This window comes from Lissotriton helveticus, chromosome 9, assembly GCF_964261635.1.
Source record: "Lissotriton helveticus chromosome 9, aLisHel1.1, whole genome shotgun sequence".
NCBI lineage: Eukaryota > Metazoa > Chordata > Amphibia > Caudata > Salamandridae > Lissotriton > Lissotriton helveticus.
This window is the reverse complement of record NC_136070.1, coordinates 597,435,718-597,456,355: the sequence shown is the minus strand read 5'-3', so window position 1 is coordinate 597,456,355 and position 20,638 is coordinate 597,435,718. Positions and strand designations below refer to the sequence as shown.

Sequence of the window (20,638 nt, the reverse complement as noted above, 5' to 3'; positions counted from 1 at the left end):
GGAGGGATTAGAAGGTGCCGAGGATTATCCTGCAGAAGCCGACGGGCCTCCTGTGCGTCCATTCGACGTTAATCCCAGGAGAGCGGCTTACCTTTTCCCTCTGCTCAATCACGCGCGCACTGCGGCCTTGTATAGCCGTGTAGGTGTCCGCGAGACAAGACCCCAGACTGTTGGCTCCGGTCTATCGCCCGCGAGACCTGGAACAGCGGCCTCCCGGCACGCGAGTCCTGAGACAGAAACCGCCTGGCACGTGAAGCCTGAAACAGCAACCGCCTGGCACGCGAAGCCTGAAACAGCAACCGCCTGGCACGTGAGGCCTGAAACAGCAAACTCCTGGCACGCGAGTCCTTCTGAGGCCCGAAAATTCGAAGAGACCCGAGCCTGGGACCTGAAAGCCTGACCGTCGGCCCTACAAAATTTGACATGGAACACTCGACGTCCGGAAGTGCTGGCTGCTAGAACTTCAGACATCTGTAGCACAACTGTGGCCTGCAAGCCTCCCAAGGTCTAAAAGAATGACCAGCAGGCTCCCACTCCCATGAGACCACAGCACTGGGCGGCCATCCCATCTGACACCTGAAAGGGTGACGACAGACCCCCCCCCCCCCCCCACCACGACCACAGCACGGAACCACTATGATCCCAGAGGTCTGAAGAGGTAACAAACAACCCAAGCATTCGAAGACCACAGCACTGAATCACCAAGCCCTGAGACCGGCCGACAACTAGACTTCCGCAGCACTGGTTGTTTGTCCCCCAACCTCTCCTACCCCAAATCCCCTGTCCCCGTCCTGCCCTGCCCATGTCCAGTGGAGGTATCTTGGCCTGGCTCTTCCTCGGGCTTCATACACAGCCTACAGCAACAGACGAGCTAAAAAATGTTGCGTAAGTACCCGTAATCCTACCTAAATACCAAAAGTGGCCTATTCAAGTGCCTAGCCAACGTTTTCTATGGCCATTTTGTTTTGTTACATTTCACTGTTATAGATGTCTCTGATCAGCAGGGAAAATTGAGACTTTACATATCTAATCCAGTTTTGTGGTCTGGTTTGACAGCACAGCTGTCGCAAAAGAATTACAGGAGTATCACTGGACAGGGGCTTTGCCTCCACCCACATGTTGGGAGCCAGGAGTACATGTTTTGATTGGGCAGAAGTTGTGTGCTCCCAAAAAAAAATGATTGACATTAACACAACTGTGATAATTTTATTTATTGGTCCAGCTTCCGGTAATTTGACTATCAGGGGCACGTACATGAAATTGTAATGCTGTAAAAGTGTCTCCGATAACTAGATAATTTTTGGTGCTTTTCTTTCTCTGACAGCAGCACAGATGTGAGGATTGCGGCCATGTTCACCATTCCATATGTTTATGATTTTGTGTGTTATATTGCAATTGGGTCAGAGGGTCAATGGAAGAATGAGTCAGTGGATGGAAGAATAGATATATGGGTGCAAAGATGAGTGACAGAGTACATGTATGATGAACTATTGAGTGCCTAAACGCATCAAGTGACACAGGAGGCACTTTGTTATAAGCCAGACCAACTGCCATTGCCAGTGCTTGTTTACATAATGCTACTACAGAATAATGTTGTTACTGCATTGTGCAGCAAGTAGCAAAATATATCTCTGATGTAGCACACAAAGGGAGAGGAACCACCTCTAGGTGCTGAGCTTTAGTGCATTTACTTAACTACATAGGATAAATCTCAGGGTGATAGGTTTAAATAGCGATCCGTAAGTCGAAACATGAAGGGCATGAAGACATATTGCCAAAGCTGATGCAGTTTTTTTCACTGCACTGTGAAATACAAAAACGTTGTTAACCTATAAATACTGACTACCAATTTATTTTTATTATGGAATTGACATAAAGCTAAGTATAACCGACTTCATATATTTTAACATACACCCGTTGTATGCTTTAGCTTGCCTTAAATCTCAAGGCATTTTGAAGAGCGCCGTATGACCTTGAGCATGCTATGATGGTGGCACTTCTGTTGTTTGCAGAGCGCCATCAGATTCCTTAGTCTCATTGCATTGTTTTGCGCTTGGCGAACAATTTGATGTGCTAGCATCTTCACTGGGTGGCGCTTGAGGCCTGCAGTTGTGAAAAGCGGCAAGATTTGCAATAGCACACAAAAGGATGTGGGTTATTGCATCACAACCACACATAGCCTAGATGGGATGGGAAAGTGATCTGTCGAGACAGTAGGTTTCCTTCCGCTTGTGATCATATACTCTGGTTGTTGAAGGAACTTGCAACTGGGGTGCTGAGAACCCAGAGCACATTCTGCTAGAACTGACGACTCTGGACCAGTGGGTAAGAGCAATGCTTGTTCTCCTTTGTAGATTTGATATAATCTCCTTATGGCGCAGGCCCGTCTGCAGAGTTGTGTGGAATTATCGGATCATCAGGCTCAAAGCAGCCTGTGAGGCCACAGAGCCGCATGTGAGGTCTTTGACTAACCAGTACTGTCACAGAGTGTCCTTTGCAAAGCTATTGAGTGGTCTGTGAGGACACAGGCCTGTGAGGTCAGAGACTAATCAGCATTGTATTTGAGTGACCTGTAAGGTCCAAGATCATTTTAAAAAACATATTAAATCAACTGTACACTCCCAACAGTTTATGAAGTGACTTATCTGAACTGAGCAGCAACAGAAGAGAAAGATGGTTGCCAGTTCAATGTGTATAAGCATGTTCAGAGTTCTAGAAGTTGGAAGAGTTCTAATTCTAATGCTTGTTTGTTGTTGCTGTCTGGGGAGCAATAAAAGGGATAATGCATAATATTGGCTCCAGGTCTTGATGTAAAATCTTCTGAGGATGCAGAGCAGTCTGGGACGTGGTAGAGCAGCCATTGACGTCATAAAGTGGCTTATACCATCACAGAGAAATCTAAGGTCATAGTGCCTCCAATAGGGTGATAAAGTGGCTTAGGCCATAGAGTGATTAATATATCCCTTGAGCCGCCTTTGTGGCCTTAAGGAAGCCCAACAGGTCAAATAGAAGCCTATAAAAGCTTGGAACTGTTAGTGAGGTCGTAAAAAAGCTATGAAGCCACAGACTAGTTATTGGGGTTTAAAGGGCAACCTGTGGTTGATGGTGAGACTGTAACGTCAAAGCAGCAACTCAGGTCATCAGGAAGCTCATGAGATCATCGAGTGACCCGTAATGTAACCTAATCAAACCAGGTGCCAACAAGGAACAAGTGGAGTATTGTATGGTATTGCCACTCATAACGTGAAATAACATGTTTTACCTGGCTTAGCCTTTGTTGATAGTCATCACAAACGTGGACTGTAAGCTGTAGACACAGCTGGCTTGCTCTTGCGTCATGGCACATTTAGTATCATGCTAAATAAGCATTTTATACACAACCGTTGAAGATGACATCATCAGTGTGTGACTCATAGCAAATCTAGCAGTACAATTGTTTAACATTCACACAACCCTGTGCTACAAATTTTCACTCGGCACTGTGTTGCGCAAATGTTGGTAAATCTAGGCCTGTTTCTATTTGTACATGTACTAATTGCATGTTTTTTTTCTTCAGTGTATGTGTCATTACTCAGCAATCATGTCTACTATTCCTCCTAAATGTAATACACCCAAGCCTCTTTTTTCCTATAAGATTAAGCACCTGATTTAAAGTTTTAGTGGACAATGCATTCCATCGCAAATATGAAGGAGAGACTTACCCACCACACCCTTGGTTTGGCCGCTCATATATGAGAGAGTTTTCTGACGAAGTAGGAACCATCAGAGTACATGCATCAGACCACCTACACTATATAGAGTGGACAGATCTGTGCCCTTTCTTTCTGTCCAACACCCCAGATAAAACCCCACGGTGACAGACAGAAAAAAAAGGACCTCTACACCTTTTATTTTTCTGGTTTTGTATCTGAGAAACAAAAAAATGTGGTGCACGGTTGTTAGAAACATGCCAGCCCGCACCAAACTATTTGCACCTCCACAAAAGCCGCGGTGGCGGCACCTCCTGTTAATGCTCAGAGATCACGGGAAGGATGGCAGTGATCTTTGAATCTGGTGAGAGGCAGTCCTGCTTGATGGTAGAAGAGATGACCTTCACCACCCTGACAGATGGTTGCTTCCCACTAGGGTCTAAATCAATTCCTTAGTTACTATGTAAGACTTTTCTTGAAGATACTGCATTTGTTTGTGCTTCAACAGGTGTGTCTTTGAGGTCATAAAGATGCATGCGAAGTCCTCAAGTAACAGTTTGTAGCACAGCCTATGCCATTATATAACTCTTTGTGATATCAAAAGTATTTCAAGGGAATTATTTCAGGTAATTACTAAACTTACCAGCAACAAAGGAGCAAACAGCAGTCAACTTTTTTGCGACTCACTTGCCTACTGCTTCCTTGATAAGGTTGACCAAATCTATAAAAAATTTGCCACTCATAAAAACTCAACCTCTAGGGAAGATACTTCCTATGACCCACTTCTACCAAAAATGTACTCAGGATAGCCTTGAACTCTCTCTGAATTCTCTTCAGTTACACCTGACCAGGTGAACAGGCTAATTCTCTCTGCTAAATAAGGGTCTCCATCAGACCCTTGTCCACCTTCTATGGTAAAACGAATCCCCGGGCCTATTGCCACTACCTTAACTAGCATCTTTAACTCTATGTTTGTGACTAGAAATTTTCCGTCACTCTGGAAAAAAGCCTCAATCCTTCCTCTTTTGAAGAAACTGAGTTTAAACCCAGAAGATCCTATTAACTATTGCCCCATTTCCCGACTACCACTTACTGCAAAAATTGCAGAGAAAGCGATGGATCAACAATTGATGCAATTCATCCAGGGCAACCATCTTTTGGACCCAACTCAGTTTGGGTTCCGTCCTGGACACAGCATGGAGACCACTCTGATCAAGGCTACAGAGGAAATAAGGAGCACATTGGATAAAGGAGGAACTGCGGTCCTTATTCTCCTCGACCTTCCTGCGGCTTTTCATACAGTCAACCATACTGTTTTGATAAACAGTTTTGACGTGACAGGTATAAAACAGAGGGCTTTTGCCCTTTTAAGCTCTTTCCTGGAGGGAAGAGAGCAAACTGTTGCCCTAGACGCTTACACTTCTAAACCATTTTCTCTGCCATGCGGAGTTCCACAAGGGTCCTCACTTAGTCCTACATTGCTTAACCTCTAAGTAACGGAGCTAGCACCACTAATCCTTTGGTTTTCTCTAACCTATTAAGCAGATGAAACACAAATTGTGCTGTCAGCTGTTAACAATGTAAACATCATTGGTGTCAATTTCCATGATTGCATGCAGGCAATCAGTGTCTGGATGAGCAACCATTGCCTAAAGCTAACCTAGGATAAGACCGAGGTGATTCTTTTCGGAAATAATCCCCAATTTTGGGTCCCACCCAGCTGGCTGCAGGAGTTGGGACCACTCCCAACTCCAGCAAAGAACCTAGGAGTCGTGATTGATGACAGACTAAATTATGCTAGTCAAACTAACTCTGTGGTTTCATTCTCATTCAACACCTTGAGGATGATTAAGAACATCCTCCCTTTCAATCCCCCAGATGCTAAGAAGACCTTAATTACCACCCTAGTTCTATCAAAAGTTGACAATTGCGGAGGAGCCAAGATGGCGATTGGGATGGTTGCTTGAACGCTTGGCTCCGCGAGCCCTCCCGCCCGCACGTATATCCTGGCGATAATCCTGAGCAGTCTTTGCTGATCTACGTAGATGAAGGGAACCATTCACTTACCGTCTGTCTCTGAGGCTCCTCCGTGCAGTGGACCCGAAGATATGTCCCCGTCTGCTTGTCGGCCTTCGTGGTGCTGAGACCGGGGCCTCGAGTACGAGGGGTCCCCGGCCGTGATTGCAGTGCCGGCGGCCGCTGGGTGAGATGAGAAGCCGGTCAGTGAGAACCCGAGGTCTGCGAGCCGAAAGTGATGGCACCAACCCACTCCCAATAGTGGGTTGCCCTGCGAGAGCGGTGATATAGCTGGGCCGGAGAGAGTCCATGCTGCCCAGTTCCCCTTTGGTGAGCTGCCCGGCCATGTTAACAGTCCCCTCCGGGAACCGGTGGGGGGATCCCGGCGAGCAGTGGGGAGCTTGTTTAGCCTTTTGGTGACTCTCCTTTTTGCTGCCTGCACCGACTACCGAGATCCCTGCCGTGAATCCTGCTGATTCCCGGAGTCGGACAAGACACCGACGTGAGGGGGAGGAGAAAGAGAACTAAATGGCTGAAATGGCGGACGATGCTTTAGTGTGCACCCCTCCCCTGGGTAGAGGAACCGATGCACATGAGAATCCCGGGGTTTGGCTATGTGGGGAAATGCCCACGAATGGACATATACTAGCTGCCCTGCAATCCTTGCGGACTGCCTTACTCCAGGAGACCCGGGCATTGGGAGAACGGATGGCCGCCATCACTGTCCCGCCATCTTGTAACGGTACGGATTGCTCTCTTGGAGGCGCCGAAGTGTCTCCCTCTGCTACATCGAGGTGTTCCCCGGAAGAGTTTATATTCTTGGAGTCGCGCATAGATTTGGTTCCTGAACTTATTGTTGCTACACCTGTTACACAAATGCTTGTCTCATCGGGGCCTTTTTCGGATCGGTGCGTGGAGGAACGGTACCGATTTATGGAACCGGGGGCCCAGGCTGGGTTTCGGCGCTTCCCACACTATGTGATTCCTTTTCCGTGCTTGGCGGGCCTTTATTCGAACTTGAGACTATTGGCGATGTGGATATTGTCGCATTCGGACTTCCCCCATGCACCATCGGAGATCTCTTTGTGGCTGGGACCCTGTGGGGCGAAGACGCTGACTGATCCACCCGGGACGTTCGGACTCTATGCGCCAATCTGTATCCCGTATGCAGGAAGGTTCGAAGTTGCTACTATTGACAGGAGAGGCCAGGGATGACCTTGCTTGGGACTTGGTGGGCCCTATAGTTGGTTAATGGCGATTCAAGGGGCGTTTGGTTGAGTTGTACTTGGTTGCGCTCTATGTGATTGCTGATACTTGTGCTTCTATTACTGTTCATGTTTAGATGATTTTTGGTGTGCGGAGGTGGGAGGGACCGGATAATTACACAGATGGCCCTTCTCCTGTATTTTTCTTCTTCCTTTCTCTTTCTTCTCTGTATTTCGGGTCTCTCATTTAGGGAGACAGGCACGCTGCTGGGGGGGTAGGCCATAGCCTTCTGCAGGGGTGCAGGGATGGGGGTTGGGGGATGGGTTTGTTATTTTGTTCTCTCTTTGTTTCTATGGCCCTTTGCCCTTTTCCTTTTTCGATGTCGTCGTCTTTCATGTCTCCCATAGTGTGTTTTCCCTTTGAGGGGGGGGCTAGCTCGCCATGATTGTTACGTGTTTATTGCATCTATCCTGACTCATGTGCCCCTTCTCCTGTCCCTTTCGGATGATGTATATCGCTGGCGTAAAACTTTGTTATTAGCTAATGCGCTGGGGGCATGCGCGATTGTGCGACATTGATTTCTGAATTTTTTTTTGTTATTGCAAAATGAACCGTTTCAGGTCTTTCTTGTCGCATGATATCCTACTAATGTATCGTATCCTGGATGCTCCTCTGCCTTTGACCTCCGGACCGCTGTAACCTTCGTACTTTGTATTTTTCATCGACTTGAATAGCGGCCGGCCGGACTGGTTGTAGGCCCATGCGTGTATCTCTGAGCTGAGACAATAAAGGTTCTTTAAAAAAAATAAAAAAAATAAAATAAAAAGTTGACAATTGCAATGGATTGTACTTAGATCTGCAAGAACAATATCTCAATAAATTGCAAACCCTGCATAACTCAGGGGCATATTATCAAGGACGGGCGATACATTATCGCCGCTTTTATCGGCAGGAAACTGCCGATAAAGCGGCGATAATGGGCTTGATAATATGCTCTTTGGAATTCCAATCGAAGCCCATGTTAGATGTCTTCAGTTCTAACATGGGCTTCGATTGAAATTCCATATAGCATATTATCAAGCCCATTATCGTCGCTTTATCTGCAGTTTCCTGCCGATAAAAGCGGCGATAATGTATCGCCGGTCCTTGATAATATGGCCCTCAGTGACCAGGATGCTCCTGGGTATTCCCAAATTCCAATCAGTCACACAAGCTATCAGAGGGCTTTATTGGCTGCAGTTAGGAACCACATACATTTCAAGGCGAACTGTATAGCCTACAAGGTCTTGCATGATATTGGCCCTGAATGCCTGAGGCAAGCTTTCAAACGGTATGAACCCAGCAGGAATCTTCGATCAATGGGGGGAAAGAAAGCTGGGGTCACTGGATTCAAGAAGGTCAAATGGGGAGGAAGTTGTTTTGTTATTGGGGCTACCAAAACTTGGAATCTGCTTACACCTCACATCAGGGCTGCTTCCTCCTTGCTTGCCTTCAGAAAGGATCTGAAAACATGACTTGTAATAATTAAATTCCAATTAGGACTCTTCCAGTTGTGCTTAAGCTGCTTGCTAGTGCCCAGTCAACCGAGGGTATATAGGCGCTCTATACATTGTTTAACATAACATACTTATCCTTCATAATATTGTGGTTGTCAATATTTTGGCTACGACATTTCTGAAAGAAAATACTTAAAATTTGCTTTTTTTCTGGTAGAATTTCCCTTTTGAAATGCTCCTTTTTGTGTTGCAGTGACAATTCATCCTTTTGATGCTTAATGACGCCTTGTGTTCTTTCACTGCAGGTGCCGTGATGACCGAGCTGATTAAAGGCCATGAGATAGGTCCTGAGAGTCTTGAGCGCAGGAGCAGTGCAAGCACAATACCTTTCCAGGTAAAGAGGGGTGAGAGCTACATGCCCTACCTGGTGTATAGAGGCACCGAGGCTTCATCAAAGGAGGGAGGGTGAGTTGTACCTGTTGCGGGTTTGATAGCCTCAGGTGCATGAGTCCCAGGTTTACCACAAGCAGCATGTGAGGTTTAGGTGTGCTGACATCAGGAGTACCATGTATGGTTGTGAACAGAGTGCCATGTTTCCAACTGTTTCATTCTCACTGCTTCGCCTAGATCTTCCCGGACCCTTGTGACTCATATGAGGGGCAGATTAAGGTGCGGGACCGCCTGCCCTCCATTGTAGTGGAGCCCACTGATATGTGTGAGGTGGAGAGTGGCGAGCTACGGTGGCCCCCGGAGGACTTCCTAGTTTTGGACGAAGAACATCTGGAGAAGCAAGGGGAGCTGGCGTCTAACCAAGACGAAATAGATAAAGCTGAGGAACCCCCAGGCAAGTACACGTCTCGAGGGGGTGGGGGCTGGCCTAAAGCAGCATTGGCATTTTCTGGAAATGTTGCTACGTGAGTCTAGACTTCATCTTTTTATACCTGGGACAACTTATTCAGGTGTGATGCAGAACTATCAAAGCCTGCAATCTGGGAGCATAGATTCGCAATGCCTAGCTGGAAAAGTTTAAATACACATAGACACAACTATAGACATATACATGATAGAATGACGGACGTGTCTCTTACAAGCTTTCCCCCACCACCATGGCAGTGATAATTAAATGTGCAGCCGTGGCCCGTGCAGATAAGAGCAATGGTGACTGGGGGGGGGAATTCGACAGACGACCACAAGGGGAAATTAAATAAATAATTAATTTTCCCTCGTCATCATTTGTCGAAATCCCCCCACCCGGCCCTACTGCCTCACCACTTTTACCTGCATGGGCCGCTGCTGTAAATGTGTCCCAACAGCACATTATTTAAATCCGCTGTAATAATAAAGACACATTCAAATACCTATTACAGTGTGAATATCACATGTTAATTTACCACAGTACAGTAAAAATGACATTAGAAAACACTGATTACTGCCTCACAGATTACATGTAATAATTAATTTACACAGTAAAACAACTGTCTAAAAGTAAGGAGGTCTCTGCCATTTAATTTTAGCTGGGGGATGGAGAGATGGTGGTCTCCGGTCTGAAGACACACATATCATTCTTTTCTCAAAGAATTTTAAAATATATTTTCTCTGTTAATATTTAATTAAACTGCCAAGCGATTAATGTGGAGGGTAAATTGACTTTGCTTGGCTTTCATATTTCTGCAAGAATTTTGCTTGTGGGTTTAGTATAAAAGGAAGTCTACAAGTCTTGTGAACATATCCTAGTCTCCCTAGGAGATTAGTAGTAACTAATTTGTGGATTTAGATAACACTTTCCTGTGGCTTAGCTATGCTTTAAACAGGAAGGATCTTTTAAGTCATCCACATCTTTCAAATGGGGCCATTCTTTCTCTAATTGTGTTAGGACATTGCCTTTAACATCCTATGCTTTCCACACATCAACCTAAAAAGAATGCACAATCTAAGATTCATTTATCTAGAACAATTCACCCTGGCCTCAGTTAGTAACCTAAGAATTTTGTATTCGCCTTCTACAATTATCATGATTCAGTGGTGCTACATGCTGTCTTCCACCACTCCCATTGTCCTTCAGCTCTTCGAATCATTCTCATAAAAATACTCCATATGTTCTCTAGCTTTAGATATTAACCTATGAACTGCTATGATACCATTATATGTTCATTGTAGACCCTTAACTCTGGCAACCTAAATGAAACAAGCATTTACAATGCAATAGTCTCGGCATTATTTTTTTTTATTTTATTTTTTTAAACCTTTATTGTAGCATTCAATATACATACAAGCATGGGCCTACAACCGCAGGGGCCGGCCGCTAAACAAAATTAAGACCCCCTATATCACAGTACGACACAGCTCATCAGCCGACAACCCTGAGGTCCGGCAGCGATTCAGGATATAGCTTGTATTAGAATGCACAACTGAGTCCCAGGATGAGATAGAGGTTCCATTTTATATTATTCAAGAAAGGATCAGGTGCCATACAATCATACCGAAGAATACGGGGGACAAGGCAAGAAACAGGATATGCACGTAAGAACCGCTATAATGGACATTGGCGCCAAAGCATATGGATCGATGCAAACGACAATACAATATACATTTAATGGCGAACGCCAGTTTCAGGGCCTGCCGACCCGGGAATCAGGATACCATAAAAAGCATAAGCACTAAATACAAGTACACAATAAGAATCCGAATGATTCACAAGCTATACTGATCCTTTAAGGAAGAGAAAGGGAAGGAAAGAAAAAGGCCATAGAAATAAAAAAAAGGCAAAATAAAAAAAACCTCGCAACCCCCCCACCCTGCACCCCTGCAAATGGCTACAGCCTAACCCCACTAGCAGCGTGCCTGTCGCCCCTAATAACTAAAACCCTAAAAGTAGGAAAAAGAGTGGAGGAGGGCTTATCCGTTTGGGCTCCCAGCCCCTTTAGTCCCCCCACCAGAAACAGACACCCCCTATCACTAAAAGACCAACGTATGACAACACTTATAGAAAAAATTAGGGGGTACCGTAATACACCGCCCAGCCTTTTAGATCAAACAGTTGCAGGTCGAACACCCGTAAAAGCCACTCCAACCCGTCCCGACCTAGTTGATCTTAACCTTGGCACTTCCGAATCAGCACACGAACCCCCCCCAGTGAGACCCAAAGGCACACAAAGGAGTAATAGAGGAGAAGGGAGTTATCAAGAATCAATCTATGGCGACTCCTAGGCAGTGAGTCCACAAAAACTTCAGACGCAGAAGAACTCTCCCTCCTAGATGGACAGTCCCAACGTATCTTGCCCAGGAGTCGTAAAGTCACCAAGAAAGGAGAAGACGACCACAAAATGAATGGAAAGTCAAGAACAAAAGTCTCCGGGAGGGGAATGCCTTTCGATACCTCCAAAGTCGATAGTGGTGGAAGGTTCGGCAATACACTGACGACCTCGGGAACACCTTCCTCCAGGGCACCATCCGATGGTATCAATACTTGCTTCCTCACGGGGTTCTCGCACGGAGTCAAAATGGCCGTGGTTTTAATGGCTGCAGATTGCTCTTCCAACAGTAAGGCTGGGTCCGGTTCCACCTGGAGCATCTCAGATAGGCGCGTGTCCAATTTGCACAATAAGACATCCACATGTAAATGAAACGCCCTAATTTCTGCCAATATTGACCTCAGCGACGGCTCAAGCACCGTGCGATCCATAATCTCACACCCGACACCAATCACAATCACCTCCCCGGGTAAATCTGGCATCCTCAGGGGGGACAAACAGGATCACGAACGTGCAGATGCGGAGGGTGACCAGTCTTTATTCGCAGCCACGGTCAACCCGGTTAAGGCCGCAGGCCGGAGACCCTGACCCACCGAACCCCGGCGGGCCCAAGACCGGGTCCGCGGGACGGGGACCCCCACCCGCAGCCAACAGCAAGCAGAGTCACTCCTCCATCGATGCTAAGCAATAGAAACGATTGCCGCCAAATTCGGGCTAAACAAAGCCTCCACTCCGATTGGCCGGACCCAGCCTGGGTCTCCTGGCCGATGTTGTTGCACTGCAGCCCGGCTGTGAAAGTACTCGAGGCCCCGGCCTCACTGCTGGAGTAGACCACAATCTTCAACTCGATGTAACTTCGTCAAACCAGCCGATAAAAGTTCCAGGATTTCACCATCGGAGTGCGGAACAGTTCATGTACACAGAGGCTAGGCGTAAAATCAGGATAATGTACAGGATATTGCGGCGGGATACGGAGGTCGGTGGAGCCGGGAGCCTAAGCAGCCATCTAGTTTGCTGACGTAGCTCCTCCCCAGTCTTGGCATTATTAAAGGTAGAGCTATTGGCATTGCTCATGACATTTTTATTTGTTTTAAATCATAAATAAATGGCATTGTCATTTACATTGCCAATAGCTTAATCGTTAAATAAATGGCATTGTCATTTACAATGCCAATAGCCTAATCGCTCGCAAATGCATGGCCTATTGCATTTACACCCACACAGAGCCACACACACACCCAGAGCCACACACACACACCCAGAGCCACACACACACACACAGGAGAGCAAGCACAGCAAGGGGGCAGGAGAGCAAGCACAGCCAGGGGAGCAAGTACAGCGAGGGGGCAGGGGAGCAAGCACAGCCAGGGGGCAGGGGAGCAAGCACAGCCAGGGGGCAGGGGAGCACGCACAGCCAGGGGGCAGGGGAGCAAGCACAGCCAGGGGGCAGGGGAGCAAGCACAGCGAGGGGGCAGGGGAGCAAGCACAGCGAGGGGGCAGGGAAGCAAGCACAGCGAGGGGACAGGGGAGCAAGCACAGCGAGGGGGCAGGGGAGCAAGCAAAGCCAGGGGGCAGGGGAGCAAGCACAGCCAGGGGAGCAAGCACAGCCAGGGGGCAGGGAAGCAAGCACAGCGAGGGGGCCGGGGAGCAAGCACAGTCAGGGGAGCAAGCACAGCCAGGGGGCAGGGAAGCAAGCACAGCCAGGGGGCAGGGAAGCAAGCACAGCCAGGGGGCAGGGAAGCAAGCACAGCGAAGGGGCAGGGAAGCAAGCACAGCGAGGGGGCAGGGAAGCAAGCACAGCCAGGGGGTAGGGGAGGAAGCACAGCCAGGGGAGCAAGCACAGCCAGGGGGCAGGGAAGCAAGCACAGCCAGGGGGCAGGGAAGCAAGCACAACCAGTGGGCAGGGGAGCAAGCACAGCGAGGGGTCAGGGGAGCAAGCACAGCCAGGGGGCAGGGAAGCAAGCACAGCGAGGGGGCAGGGAAGTAAGCACAGCGAGGGGGCAGGGAAGCAAGCACAGCGAGGGGGCAGGTATGCAGGTATTTTGTGTCACGGAAACGTGCAGATTACTAAAACAGACAGGGTAAATGAGTTTAGTCACCCTTCTGGCAGCTGATGGCTGATTTACTTTACTCGGAGTAAAGTAAAAAGAAAACTACGGGCAGGAGAGCAAGCACAGCCAGGGGGCAGGGAAGCAAGCACAGCGAGGGGGCAGGGGAGCAAGCACAGCAGGGAAGCAAGCACAGCCAGAGAGCAGGGAAGCAAGCACAGCCAGGGGTCAGGGAAGCAAGCACAGCCAGGGGGCAGGGAAGCAAGCACAGCGAGGGGGCAGTTATGCAGGTATTTTGTGTCACGGAAACGTGCAGATTACTGAAACGAACAGGGTTAATGAGTTTAGTCACCCTTCTGGCAGCGGATGGCTGATTTACTTTACTCGGAGTAAAGTAAAAAGAAAACTAAGTTCACTCCTCAAGCAGGCCGGTTCTAGCAGTCTCAGAGGAGGCAGACGAAAGAAACCATAATCATCGCTCACCGCGCTGGTTACAGGGATCCAATTACAAAGGAGCTGGGAACACCTGGTGAAGAGAAGTCTTTAACGCGTCCTCGCGTTTAACCAATGTTCCTCTTTTGCCGATATATTGTGGCGTTTGGGAGTGTGGAATACAGATTTGTGGCATTGACAATAGGCAGAGCACAAAATAGAAATATGCACATGCGAAACGCGTTTTCTTCCAGCACTGGAGAGCCGAGGGGAGGGGCAGTCGGACCAAGGCCCCTCTCTACATCCGTGTAGATGCCAGGGCTGAGGGTGTCGGTGCTGCGGGTGGGCGCTGGGTCTGGTGTTCTAAACAGCATTTCTTCTCTCTGCCCGGCTTCACTGTACATCCGAGAGGGGAGGGGCGAGGGGGGTAAGGCAGCTTTCTGTACCCGATCAGTGGTGCCAGGGCGCCCGTTGCTGGAGCTCGGGGTGCCGGTGGGTGCTGGGGGGGCGAAGAGCAAGCTGAACGTGGAACAGGGGGGTGAGGGGGGCGATCAGAACGAGGAACAGGGATTGCAGAAAAGCAAGCACTCACCGGCTGGGGCGAGGACTCGGCGACTTCTTGCGGCTGCGGTCGGGGTGAAATGGCATAAGAAAATCGCCGCCATTTTCGGATTCGGGGCGTGGTTTTTGCAGTTGAGTGACGGATGACGTCACGGTGAGAAAGAACGCAAAAAACACGCCCCCTAACCCGAAAAAGACGGGGCTTAAAGGGAGTGACGCCCCTCTCCTCCAATGGCTGGCCAGCATTTACGAGGCCAGCCAATGGAGAAGAGGGCCGGGTTCAAGCCCCCTCTACGCAACATTAAATCTCGGAGCTCCGCCCACACTGCTACGCAGTGCGACGCAGTCCTCGACCTAAAAAATCATGCTTACTATATGGTCCTGCTGCGCCACATTAGTGAAAGTGATGGTTTGAAGATATAAACCTCTAATGATGAATTAATGCAGTTTGCTCGTGGTTCAATAACAATTTTAGAGTCAATAAGGTTTGTATTAAAATATTTGTTTGACCTACATGCATCCTCATACTTATTCTTTGATGGTTTCTCAGTGACCACTTCATTGATAGCCAGAGGTATAGCAGACACAATCAAAGACCTTATTTCTTTCTTAGGGGAGTGTTCTGCCCCATAGCCATTGGGAACTGGGGACCAAACACTACAAGTACAAAGTATAATGTTCCCACATGGCACATTATATTTTGTGCTTTTTTTCTTGGAGCATTGGGTACCTTCTTGGGAACCTCTGGAACGTCCCGATTTTACCACACACCATTTGCTTACACTGCAGAGGTTGGGATATTTCACTTTGATCATAATAAACTTTGAAAATACTAAAATGAAGGACTTTCTTTTTGAAGAGTTTTCTCAATATTTATCACTGTCCCATTTTCATGTTTTTCTTCTGTAGAAAATAGTTACGAGAGCTCCTAAGTCTGTTCCCCACTAGCTACTGTTTAGTGTCTGTATGTTCCTTTGTTTATCGTTAGTCCGTTCCTACTCTCCTAATGTTGCTGTTGAAGTTTGGACTGAGAAACCCTACCAGAAACCGGACTTTAAACTTTTTTTGCGTGACTGCAGGTTTTGTGACAATAACATAATAACAACCAAAAAAAATTGGGATTATTATTTCAGACATTCTACCTGGGAGATAAGATTAACAACATTGGTATCTATTTCGTATAGATGTTTCTTAAGAGTAGTTGAATGTTAGGTACCACTATACCAAGTTTCTATCAAACAAACCTTTTACTACAAGCTTTTGTGTGCTCGTGAACTGTAGAGACACTATACCTATTCCTACTATTCACCACAGTTACATTTATGAAGTGGCATAATATTTACACACATGTACTTTTTAATGTCAATTATTGCCATTTCAGATGCTGAAAAGGAAGATGCAACCGAGGCAGGACCAATGTCAAAGAAGATGTGAATAGCTCTCACAATCACAGTCAGACCAAGTGTGAATCCGGATTGCAGCTATTGTGAATACCTCATCGAGCCAAGTCTGCGAACAAAAGTGGACAATAAAGTTTTGTGAATCCTTGGACTAGCCTCTATAAATTTAATCAAAAGGGAATAAAAGAGTCCAAGCATCAACAGGTAAACACCATCTACCTCAGATTAGCGACTCAACAGCCACGATCACTCAACTTCACTTTGACCAATGACTTATTGCACTGGAGGACAAATCCCAAAAAGGGACATTATAAAGAAAATGTTAGCTTAACAAACATTCCTGCCACTAATCAACAGCCCCATTGAAGACATTCTCTCTTCAATATATATTATAAAGATCGAAGAAGGCCAAACTACAACCCACGTTACCTCCAGCCTGGACTGTATAACTAAGGGATCAAATTCAACACCCTCGCTCATTACCTTAAATAACCTTATTTAATGCTTAACCTACTCTCTATCTGATCCTCTTCAGGCCAAGCTGGTACCTTAACTACAGACAATTTCCATTCCACTTCTCTGACAATGCAGCTAACTACTTAAAAAGTGGATAAACCAGTTGTGCATTTTAGTGATTTGACGTAGCCGAAAGACAACAAACGACTGCTGTTGAAAACACTGCAAATAAACATAAAAAGTAGCAAAGGAAACCATAACTCCTTTGCAGTGGCAAAATGCTACTCCCAGTGTATAAGAGAGTAACCTAGTACTGTGAGCTCTTGCTGCTGGCAACTGTTCACTTGGTGATTCAATATTTTTGATGCTGGAACAACTCAATGAAGAAGCCTTCACTGTAGGCCAAAGTCTAAGTAAGATTAGAGCCTAAATAGATTAGAGTTCCTGTCATGTATACAGTTGCCCCCTTCTCCAGCAGTGATGCTGGGCCTGCACCAAAGTCATAGTTCACCTTCCGACACAGCGCATTGTCTGTTGCTTGTTGTTTTTCTAGGTGTTTTTCTAGGTGTTTGTTGCAGGGTTGTTCCCCTTGCGTGCACCTCTGTTTGTAAATGGATCTGAGCTTTTGTAAATAAAGATTTTTCTGTTTTGGCTTTGTCCATTCTTTGTTGTGCGGTTGTGAGGCACTCAATGTTCTACCTCAGAGCCTTTATTTGAATGGGTGTCCTACAGTGTTCCTGTTTCTAAAAGTTGAGTTTATATTATATCTTACAACTAAGCAAACCACTTCAGCCTCATATCGTTACCCCTTAATCCTGAGCTCCCTTCTAGAGCCATATCAGAACTACTTTCTCCTGATCCCATCTCTCTCCAATCTCATCTTTATTTTATTTGGACTGACCATATGTCAAAAAATGCTGCATAAATGTCCCAGCACATAGCACAAAGGATGCAGACGCTGATTACAAATATAAGTGGTAACATTTTGACAGTGGCGTTACGGCATTTGAAAACTGTACATTAAATACAACATCAAGAGGTGTTAGACAAGGTCATTAGAGTGCTGAGTTACAAAGGCAGAGTGCCCCATTAGGAACTGGTCAGATTTCTGTCTGAGACTGTGCCCCCACCCTACTCCAACCCACCCCACCCCACCATCCATCTCACAGTAACTGATCCCACAGTGGAAGTTTCTAGTAAAACCAGACAACTCTGCCTTAGGGCTGTCGTGATATATAGTTAAGACAAATCTATGTGTTATATGAACAAAAATACTCTGCTGGTAGACCAACTGCAGAGGAAGATGGCTACTTACTAAAGCACACAATCCCCCAACAATCCGTTAAGATATCCGTTCTTATGGCAAGCAGACCTAACATCTGCAGGTGGCTTGTCACGAAGATACCAATGCCCTGACCATTCTTGCTCTGAGTCGATCTGTTAGAGGAGATCACAGCTAGGCCTGTGCGGCGTGGCAAAGCCCCGGCCTTGTGTGCGGGGCAGACTGATAATTGAACTATCAGCGAGAGGGCAAGGACGTAATACGAGGCAGCGGCTCTCGAAGGAGCCACTCTGAGGCTGCGGAGTTGGCGACCATCCCGGTGTCGCATCGATCTGGGCGGGAGGTGGGGATACCCCTGAGCTAATGGAGGCGGAGAGATGAGTTCAAGCGGCAGCCTCCGGGTGATATGGCCTTTGTGCAGTGGGCAGCTATGTGGCGGAGGCCCCTGCAGTATTCTCCGGGTTGGCCTGCAGTCAAAGAGAGACACAGAGCCGGGTGAGGCACCAGCATTACAGCTGCGACCAGCAAGAAAGTGGGGAGAAGAGAGCGGTGAGATGGAGGAACTACGAACCGCCACTGGATAGCTCCATCGAACACAGCCAAGAGAGCTGAGGCGGCAGATGTGAAGGAGCACACTGAATAGGGGGCACCCCGCTGGGCCCCTGGGTGGAACCCCTGTGAGACCCTTCGAGTTCCGAGGAAAGCTGTGCTGCCATCAACCGTCCCCATAATCCTGGGTGGTCTCCACCAGGCAAGGTGAGCACAGTGGAAGATGTGTATCCGCAGCCCCGCATTGGACCTGGTCTGCCTGGCAGGGGCCCTGAGAGTCATTCAGTGGTTGTGACTGTAAGAAAGTGCCCTCTTTTTGCATGGTTTCCCCCACTTTTTGCTAAACTTCTGATGTACTTTGACTGAGTGTGCCCTGGGCTCCTGCCAAACAGGTACACAGGGCCTATGTTCTTTCCCTAAAACTGCAGTAAAAACAAAACCCAATTGGCTCTCTCTGGCCACAGGTCAGCCCCTTGTAAATGGTACCACAGGTACCAAGGGCACTGAGGCCAGGGAAGGCCTCTAAGGGCTGCAGCACTTATTGTGCCAACCTTAGAGGCCCTGGGCCAGATGTACAACCTAGAATTGCATGCGAAAACGGGTTTGTGACCTGTTTGCGTATGTAATTTCAGTCTGGGCCATGTACAATTCCTAAATAGCGAGTAGACTCGCTATTTAGGAATTGCGAGTTGCAATTAGGAAAGGGGTGTTCCCTTTCTAATTGCGCCCGCAAATCAATGTACAAATGTTTTGTAACTGCAATTGCGGTCGCAAAACACTTGCAAATTACCACCCTCTTCAAGAGGGTGGTAACGCAATCGCAATTTGGAAGGGGTCCCCAGGGGACCTCTTCCACTTTGTGACTGTCTCTAAAAATATTTATTAAGGGCAGGCAGTGGTCCCAGGGACTACTACTTGCCCTTAAAATTTGAAACGACAACGTTTCATTTTTTTAAAAAATGCATCCCGTTTTCCTTTAAGGAAAAAGGGCTGCATATTAAAAAAACCTGCTTTATTTAAAAGCAGTCCCAGACATGGTGGCCTGCTGAGCCCAGCAGGCCACCATACTTGGAAGGGCCTGTCATTCCCAATGGGCTCGCAAATTACGAGAGGCTCATTACTATTAATGAGCCTCGCAATTTGCGACCCCATTGGGAATCGCAAACAGTGGTCAAAACACTGTTGTACATGCAAAATAGCTTCTCGCAAATTGTGAGTCGCAAAAGACTCGCAATTTGCGAGGCGCTTTTTTGTACGTCATACATCTGGCCCCCTGTTCCTTTACACACACACACTGCCTTTGCAAGCTGTGTGTTTTGGTGCAGAACAAAGTGACGACTCGACATGGCACACATCCATGTGTGCCATGCCTACAACCCACTGCCCTGGCATTGATCAGCCACCCCTCTAGCTGGGTGTACTATACCAGTGGTGAGGGTACAAGTGCATAAGCCCTGTACCCCTATAGTGTCTAAGCCAATTCTTAGGTATTGTAAGTGCAGTAATGCCATTAAGATTGTATGGTGCTGGAAGTTTGTCATTACGAACGCCACAGTACCATAATGGCTTTACCGTAAACTGGGAAGTTTGGTATCAAACTTCTCAGCACATTAAACACACACTGATGCCAGTGTGGGATTTAATGAAAATGCACACAGAAGGCATCTTAGAGATGCGCCCTGAAAAACGACCAAACACTAGTGTCCAGGCTGAGTGGCTGCTTACCAGCTGCCACGACCAGACATGTTTCTGGACCTCTAGGTTGAGAACCTGCTGCTCTTGGGGGTCTGAAACAATGCACATCCTGGGATGAAGTGCCAAGCCTCCTCCCCCAGGATGGGCAGGGTCGACGAAGGGGACGGTTTAAAGGCTTGTCGCCTCTGGGAGCTTCCCAAGGCCTTTTGCTGCTTCTAGCAACTGGCCGCCACAGGTTCTGACCCCCACTTTGGGCAGGAGAATCAGAGAATCAGCGGGGAAACCAAGTGAGGAAGGGAGGTGTGACCACCTTTGCCAATCCCACCCCTCAGTTGGGGGAGGTGAGGTGAAGCACAACTCTCAGTCTCCGCCATCTTGCAGATGGGGGACCCAGCCAACCAGAATGAGGCATATGGCCCCCTCTCACTGGAGGGTGGCATAATAGGGGGTGTACCCAACCCAAGGAAGGGACCCATTGGTTCCAACCTTTACTTACCTGTAAAAATAAATCTAGTATTAAGGGGCACCCCTGAACCTTGCATCCTCAGACAAGAACC

General features: G+C 47.4%; 1 protein-coding gene across 1 annotated transcript; it reads left to right on the top strand.

Moving 5' to 3' along the window:
* Nucleotides 1-214: 214 nt before the first annotated feature.
* Nucleotides 215-17,206, top strand: LOC144782860 (protein LBH-like). The gene is made up of 4 exons (XM_078662120.1): nt 215-885; nt 8,713-8,801; nt 9,035-9,251; nt 16,081-17,206. Exons 1-4 carry the CDS (start codon nt 879-881, stop codon nt 16,131-16,133), a joined length of 366 nt encoding a protein of 121 aa, XP_078518246.1. The 5' UTR covers nt 215-878; the 3' UTR covers nt 16,134-17,206.
* The last annotated feature ends 3,432 nt before the right edge of the window (nt 17,207-20,638 follow it).

What these genes read in the sequence shown, in the direction of transcription:
- LOC144782860 (XM_078662120.1), top strand. An exon ending in CAAGCACAATACCTTTCCAG is followed by an intron (nt 8,802 to 9,034) that starts GTAAAGAGGGGT and finishes TGCTTCGCCTAG; the next exon opens with ATCTTCCCGGACCCTTGTGA. An exon ending in TAAAGCTGAGGAACCCCCAG is followed by an intron (nt 9,252 to 16,080) that starts GCAAGTACACGT and finishes TTGCCATTTCAG; the next exon opens with ATGCTGAAAAGGAAGATGCA.